Below are 8,495 nucleotides of genomic sequence, written 5' to 3' on the forward strand. Positions count from 1 at the left end.
ATACAATGTTTATAGAAGAAATATATATTCTAGAAATGATATTTTGATTTTCTTATTTTCTTATTGTGTTTTGTATTTCTTAGATAAATCTTTGAAATTTAAATTAACATGAAAATGAAATTTTGTTCCAAACATACGATTAGAGTTATATCTCGTTTAGATTGTTGCCTCTTGATGTTATCTTACACCTGTGCATTTCTTCATATTTTATTTGTTATACTCTATGATATTTTTTTTTATCTATATTAATAGTAAATCCGTTTATTTCTTGCTTATCAATGCAAATATTTTTTTCTTTATTCAACAGTGATTATCGTGATACCAACCGCTGCAGGAGGATTCCTCCTTATCGTGATCATATTGATCATCGCTATAGTATGTTCAAGGTAAGTCATATTTCTAAACATGTAGTATACACAGACAGTAACCATTGTTCCCCACAATTGGAGTTATCATTTCATGACCTAAAGTAAAGTAATGTGGAAGAAGATAGTTCTTACTATCAGTACACAAAGACAAATTACATCACTTGTCACAGAGACAAAATATACCACTCTTCCTTTGCACAAAGACAAAATACATCACTCCGTCACAGAGACAAAATATACCACTCGTTCTCTACACGAAGACAAAATACATCACTCCGTCACAGAGACAAAATATACCACTCTTTCTCTGCACATAGACATAATACATCGCTCCGTCAAAGAGACAAAATATACCACTCTTTCTCTGCATGAAGACAAAATACATCACTCCGTCACAGAGACAAAATATACCACTCTTTCTCTGCACAGAGACAAAATACATCACTCCGTCACAGAGACAAAATATACCACTCTTTTTCTGCACAGAGACAACATCATCACTCCGTCACAGAGACAAAATATGCCACTCTTTCTCTGCACAGAGACAAAATCCATCACTCCGTCACAGAGACAAAATATACCACTCTTTTTCTGCACAGAGACAACTCCATCACTCCGTCACAGAGACAAAATATGCCACTCTTTCTCTGCACAGAGACAAAATCCATCACTCCGTCTCAGAGACAAAATATACCACTCTTTCTCTGCACAGAGACAAAATCCATCACTCCGTCACAGAGACAAAATATACCACTCTTTCTCTGCACAGAAACAGAATACATCGCTCCGTCACAGAGACAAAATATACCACTCTTTCTCTGCACATAGACAAAAACCATCACTCCGTCACAGAGACAAAATATACCACTATTTCTCTGCACAGAGACAGAATACATCGCTCCGTCACAGTGACAAAATATGCCACTCTTTCTCTGCACTGAGACAAAATCCATTACTCCGTCACAGAGACAAAATATACAACTCTTTCTTTGCACAGAAACAGAATACATCACTCCGTCACAGAGACAAAATATACCACTCTTTCTTTGCACAGAGACAAAATCCATCACTCCGTCACAGTGACAAAATATGCCACTCTTTCGCTGCACAGAAACAGAATACATCACTCCGTCACAGATACAATATATATCACTCTTTCTCTGCACAGAGACAAAATTCATCACTCCGTCAGGGACAAAATATGCCACTCTTTCTCTGCACAGAGACAGAATACATCACTCCGTCACAGAGACAAAATATGCCACTCTTTCTCTGCACCGAGACAAAATCCATCACTCCGTCACAGAGACAAAATATGCCACTCTTTCTCTGCACATTGACAGAATACATCGCTCCGTCACAGTGACAAAATATACCACTCTTTCTCTGCACAGAGACAAAATTCATCACTCCGTCAGTGACAAAATATGCCACTCTTTCTCTGCACAGAGACAGAATACATCACTCCGTCACAGAGACAAAATATATCACTCTTTCTCTGCACAGAGACAAAATTCATCACTCCGTCACAGTGACAAAATATGCCACTCTTTCTCTGCACAGAGACACAATACATCGCTCCGTCACAGTGACAAAATATGCCATTCCTTTCTCTGCACAACGACAAAATATATCACTGAGTCACACAGACAAAATATCCAACCCTTTCTTTGCACAGAGTCAAAATAAATCATTCCGTTTGTGGATAAACACTTAATATAACGCTAGTACCACTTCGTCTTTAACCAATGACAAAGTATACCACTCTATAAGGACAGAGAGGCAAAATTATAACTCCAAGCCAGTACCAAAAGGGCGCCTACCTAGAGAACGTCAAAATAAACGAAAAAATATAAATTGTTTATTTCGGAATTCGCTCTGTGCTATAAGATATTTAAATTTTGTTTCATTCGTCAGAAAACATGGCAAATCCTCCAAAGGTAGAGAAAGCTATATCGATGACACCATAGACCCGTACGGAACGTCCAATCCAATTACCAGTGCTACTGGAGCCAACAGCGTTGAGGAGAGAGATGGTATGAAAAAGAACATTCTATACGACACCTCTCATCATATTCCATCAAATGGTAACTATTCCACTGTTCAGCTTCCACAGTCAAATTCAACGGAAGTGGAATACGCTCAGGTAAAGAAAACCCACCCCAAACAAAGCGAAGAAGGTGAACAAAACGAAATTGAGTTGTCGAACCTGAGTGGAGACGGAAATGACCTGTATGCTGTTGTAAACAAACCTAAAAAGAACAAACCTGATGAAAATGCAACACGCACATCAAACACGACCGATGAGGGTTTGATATATGTCAAGGTGGATACGACAGGATTAGACGATTCTGTACGGAGACCAAGTAAACCTGACGATAGCAAAGACACAGACAATACTGACACATATCACGTGGCCTACGCTCAGGTGGTTGTCACGTGATTTTCCTGTATCTTATTATATCATTTTATGTGTTAATATGATTTAATGTTTTGAATGTATTTTACATAACTACTACTACTGAGTATACTAAAATATTAAAAACGTATAGCATACAAAAACGTTAAACTCTAGAGAACGAAATGAAACGTAAATAAAATATGTGAAATAGTTCTTAATATTATATATGAAATATATATAGATGTCTTTTTGTTATTGTTTCTGTTTTGTTTTTGTAATGTTTATTACACCATGCAGAAAATCAACAACTAAAGAAAAAACAATCAAATCAAATATTGATAAGTTACACTGAACATGGATTGAGTAATATAACAAATGTGTTAGTGTATAACGTTGTGGTTAGCTGACGTCGTCAACTATATATGAATAGCCCGGAAGGAGCGAAGGGCTCGGGATGATTAGAAAAGCTAACTGAAACGGCCTGTTGACAATCGGCCGTCCAAGCGATTCGACCATGGCTTTTATAATTATTGGTGTAGCTAGCAGGGTACCTTAAATTTCTCTATGACATTTCGAGGATGTTTGTCACCTTGCATTTGGTCGTGTAAGCGTTTCGCATGTCATGCTATTTTGGTTTCAGAGAAGCGAGTCGTTTTTATAACCGAAATTCATAGTTGAATAATTGGACGATCATTTTAATGACGAACCAGTTTCGCTTACTACGTCGTATTTGGGAGGAGGGATGTTTGTAAAAAGGTTAGGTAGAAAGGATGTTTTCAGTAGATTTGATCAGAGTTTGTCTTTATATCCTTTTCTGACTCATTTCTTAAGGTTGCTTCAGAAATACATTGTATATAGCAACTGAACCAGGCTTTCCGGAGGTGTAAACGTCTTCATTGACACACACATTATAAATAATTCAGGAATTTTTTTCGGACTCATTTCGTCATTGTATAACATTCACTATAATGATTATATATATATAATAAATGGAAGGAAAATAAAATATGGTCAGTACCTGTGGACAACAAAAAAAAAGCATCATTTAAACTCAAAATCGCAAATTGAAAACAAAAGAATGATATATACCTTGGAAAAGTACAGTGGGAATAAGACCAGGCTTTCCGGAGATGTAAGCGCCTTCTTCTTCATCGATGGAACCCGTAATGTCAATAAGGATCAAATCCAGGTCATGTCATATCTTAACACCAAGAACTCAGATAACGACAACAAAACTGCAATGCACTCCAATGAGCATTACAAACTGGCTCACTTTGGTAAGCTTTTATTTTGGAAAGTCTTACATTTTCGTCTATTCTTTTAAAACCCAACAGGTTTACATCATGTGAGCGATCAGTCGACAAGCATTTTTCTGTAGATTTAGATTGTAGCAGTGTACCCACAGGGATATACCGTCATCACTAAGGGACTCCTATGTCTGTCATACGGAGATGGAATTGACGAAAAAGGACCCAAGTAAACAACAAGAAACAAGTCATCGGCATTTGTAGTAAGATTAAAATTTACATCACATTCTTACGATAATACTAACTAATGTAAAGATAAGATACCCCTCTATACACTAATGTATAGAAGAGATACCAGCCTCTACACTAATGTGTAGATGAGATATCCCTCTTTACACTAATGTGTAGATGAGATACCAGCCTCTACACTAATGTGTAGATGAGATATACCTCTTTACACTAATGTATAGATGAGATATATCTCTCTACACTAATGTATAGATGAGATATATCTCTCTACACTAATGTATAGATGAGATACCCCTCTATACCCAAATGTGTAGATGAGATACCCCTCTTTACACTAATGAATAGATGAGATACCCCGCTATACACTAATGTAAAGATAAGATACCCCTCTTTACACTAGTGTATAGATGAGATACCAGCCTCTACTCTAATGTATAGATGAGATACCCCTCTATACCCTAATGTGTAGATGATATACCTCTCTCTACACTAATGTGTAGATGAGATATCAGCCTGTACATTAATGTGTAGGTGAGATACCCCTCTATACCCTAATGTGTAGATGAGATACCTCTCTCTACACTAATGTGAAGATGAGATACCAGCCTCTACATTAATGTGTAGATGAGATACCTCTCTCTACACTAATGAGTAGATGAGATATCAGCCTGTACATTAATATGTAGGTGAGATACCCCTCTATCCCCTAATGTGTAGATGAGATACCCCTCTATACACTAATGTGTAGATGTGATACCAGTCTCTACACTAATGTGTAGATGAGATACCCCTCTTTACACTAATGTGTAGATAAGATACTTCTCTCTACACTAATGTATATATAAGATACCCTCTCTACACTAATGAGTAGATGCGATACCAGCCTCTACACTAATGTGTAGATGAGATTCCCCTCTTTACACTAATGTGTAGATAAGATACCCCTCTTTACACTAATGAGTAGATAAGATACTTCTCTCTACACTAATGAATATATAAGATACCCTCTCTACACTAATGCGTAGATGAGATACCAGCCTCTACATTAGTGTGTAGATGAGATACCTCTCTCTACACTAATGTGTAGATGATATACCCCTCTTTACACTAATGTGTAGATAAGATACCCCTCTTTACACTAATGTGTAGATGAGATACCAGCCTGTACATTAATGTGTAGGTGAGATACCCCTCTATACCCTAATGTGTAGATGAGATACTCCTCTATACACTAATGTGTAGATGAGATACTCCTCTATACACTAATGTGTTGATGATATACCAGCCTCTACATTAATGTGTAGGTGAGATCCCCCTCTATACCCTAATGTGTTGATGATATCCCAGCCTCTACATTAATGTGTAGATGAGATACCTCTCTCTATACTAATGTATATATAAGATACCCTCTCTACAAGATGAGATCCCCCTCTATCCACTAATGTGTAGATGAGATACCAGCCTCTACATTAATGTGTAGTTGAGATACCCCTCTATACACTAATGTGTAGATGTGATACCAGTCTCTACACTAATGTGTAGATGAGATACCAGCCTCTACACTAATGTGTTGATGATATACCAGCCTCTACACCAATGTGTAGATGAAATACCAGCCTCTACATTAATGTGTAGATGAGATCCCCCTCTATACACTAATGTGTAGATGAGATACCCCTCTATACCCTAATGTGTTGATGATATACCAGCCTCTACATTTATGTGTAGGTGAGATACCCCTCTATACACTAATGTGTAGATGAGATCCCCCTCTATACACTAATGTGTAGATGAGATACTCCTCTATATACTAATGTGTAGATGAGATACCAGCCTCTACACTAATGTGTTGATGATATACCAGCCTCTACATTTATGTGTAGGTGAGATACCCCTCTATACCCTAATGTGTTGATGATATACCAGCCTCTACACCAATGTGTAGATGAAATACCAGCCTCTACATTAATGTGTAGATGAGATACCTCTCTCTACACTAATGTGAAGATGAGATACCAGCCTCTACATTAATGTGTAGTTGAGATACCCCTCTATACACTAATGTGTAGATGTGATACCAGTCTCTACACTAATGTGTAGATGAGATACCAGCCTCTACATTAATGTGTAGATGAGATCCCCCTCTATCCACTAATGTGTAGATGAGATACCAGCCTCTACACTAATGTGTTGATGATATACCAGCCTCTACATTAATGTGTAGATGAGATACCTCTCTCTACACTAATGTGAAGATGAGATACCAGCCTCTACATTAATGTGTAGATGAGATCCCCCTCTATCCACTAATGTGTAGATGAGATACAAGCCTCTACACTAATGTGTTGATGATATACCAGCCTCTACACCAATGTGTAGATGAAATACCAGCCTCTACATTAATGTGTAGATGAGATTCCCCTCTATACACTAATGTGTAGATGAGATACAAGCCTCTACACCAATGTGTAGATGATATACCAGCCTCTACATTAATGTGTAGATGAGATTCCCCTCTATACACTAATGTGTAGATGAGATACAAGCCTCTACACCAATGCGTAGATGATATACCAGCCTCTACATTAATGGGTAGGTGAGATACCCCTCTATACCCTAATGTGTAGATAAGATACTCCTCTATACACTAATGTGTAGATGAGATCCCCCTCTATCCCCTAATGTGTTGATGATATACCAGCCTCTACATTAATGTGTAGGTGAGATACCCCTCTATACACTAATGTGTAGATGAGATACAAGCCTCTACACCAATGTGTAGATGATATACCAGCCTCTACATTAATGTGTAGATGAGATACCCCTCTATACACTAATGTGTAGATGAGATACCCCTCTTCACACTAATGTATAGATGAGATACCCCTCTATACCCTAAGGTTTAGATGAGATTCCCATCTTCACACTAATGTATAGATGAGATACCCCTCTATACCCTAAGGTTTAGATGAGATTCCCATCTTCACACTAATGTATAGATGAGATACCCCTCTATACCCTAAGGTTTAGATGAGATTCCCATCTTCACACTAATGTATAGATGAGATACCCCTCTATACCCTAAGGTTTAGATGAGATTCCCATCTTCACACTAATGTATAGATGAGATACCCCTCTATACCCTAAGGTTTAGATGAGATTCCCATCTTCACACTAATGTATAGATGAGATACCCCTCTATACCCTAAGGTTTAGATGAGATTCCCATCTTCACACTAATGTATAGATGAGATACCCCTCTATACCCTAAGGTTTAGATGAGATTCCCATCTTTACACTAATGTATAGATGAGATACCAGCCTCTAGACCAATGTATAGATGAGATACCAGCCTCTAGACCAATGTATAGAAGAGATACCCCGCTATACACTAATGTATAGATAAGATACCCCTCTTTACACTAACGTATAGATGATATACCAGCCTCTACACCAATGTGTAGATGAGATACCTCTTTCTATACTAATGTATAGATGAGGTACCCCTCTCTACACTAATGTATAGAAGAAATAACCCTCTTTACGCTAATGTATAAATAAGATACCCCTCTCTACACTAATGTATAGATGTGATACACCTCTGTTCACTAACGTATATATGAGATACCAGCCGGTACACTAATGTATAGAAGAAATACCCCTTTTTACGCTAATGTATAGATAAGATACCCCTCTCTACGCTAATATGTAGATGAGATGCCCCTCTCTACACTAATGTATAGATGAGATGCCCCTCTCTACACTAATTTGTAGATGAGATACATCTCTTAACACTAACGTATAGATAAGATACCCCTCTATACACTAACGTATATATGAGATATCAGGCTCTACACTTATGTATAGATGAGATACATCTCTTTACACTAACGTATAGATAAGATACCAGCCTGTACACTACTGCATTGTACCAATACCCACCTTTGTACTTGTTTCGGTTAAGAATTACACTTCTATACTTTTTTATAGATACACCCATCGTTACTCTACGTCATACATAAAACACACTAATGTATATAAAGATACCAGCCTCTACACTGACTGCAAGATACAATACAGGCCTCTACACTAACTTCAAGATACAACACAGGCCTCTACACTAACTTCAAGATACAACACAGGCCTCTACACTGAATTCAAGATACAATACAGGCCTCTACACTAACTTCAAGATACAACACAGGCCTCTACACTGAATTCAAGATACAA

General features: G+C 37.6%; 1 protein-coding gene across 2 annotated transcripts in view; it reads left to right on the forward strand.

Annotated features, from left to right (window-relative positions):
* The window catches only part of LOC110448344 (mucin-5AC-like), a 50,028-nt gene extending 47,058 nt beyond the window's left edge, over nucleotides 1–2,970 (forward strand). For both annotated transcript variants that reach the window (XM_021494527.1, XM_021494528.1), the window contains 2 exons: nucleotides 308–386; nucleotides 2,286–2,970. In XM_021494527.1, the coding sequence (XP_021350202.1) occupies nucleotides 308–386; nucleotides 2,286–2,811 (605 nt within the window). In that variant the 3' untranslated portion in view covers nucleotides 2,812–2,970. The remainder of the gene's footprint in view (nucleotides 1–307; nucleotides 387–2,285) is intronic.
* Nucleotides 2,971–8,495: the final 5,525 nt, after the last annotated feature.

Source organism: Mizuhopecten yessoensis, unplaced genomic scaffold, assembly GCF_002113885.1.
Source record: "Mizuhopecten yessoensis strain PY_sf001 unplaced genomic scaffold, ASM211388v2 scaffold4017, whole genome shotgun sequence".
Lineage (NCBI taxonomy): Eukaryota > Metazoa > Mollusca > Bivalvia > Pectinida > Pectinidae > Mizuhopecten > Mizuhopecten yessoensis.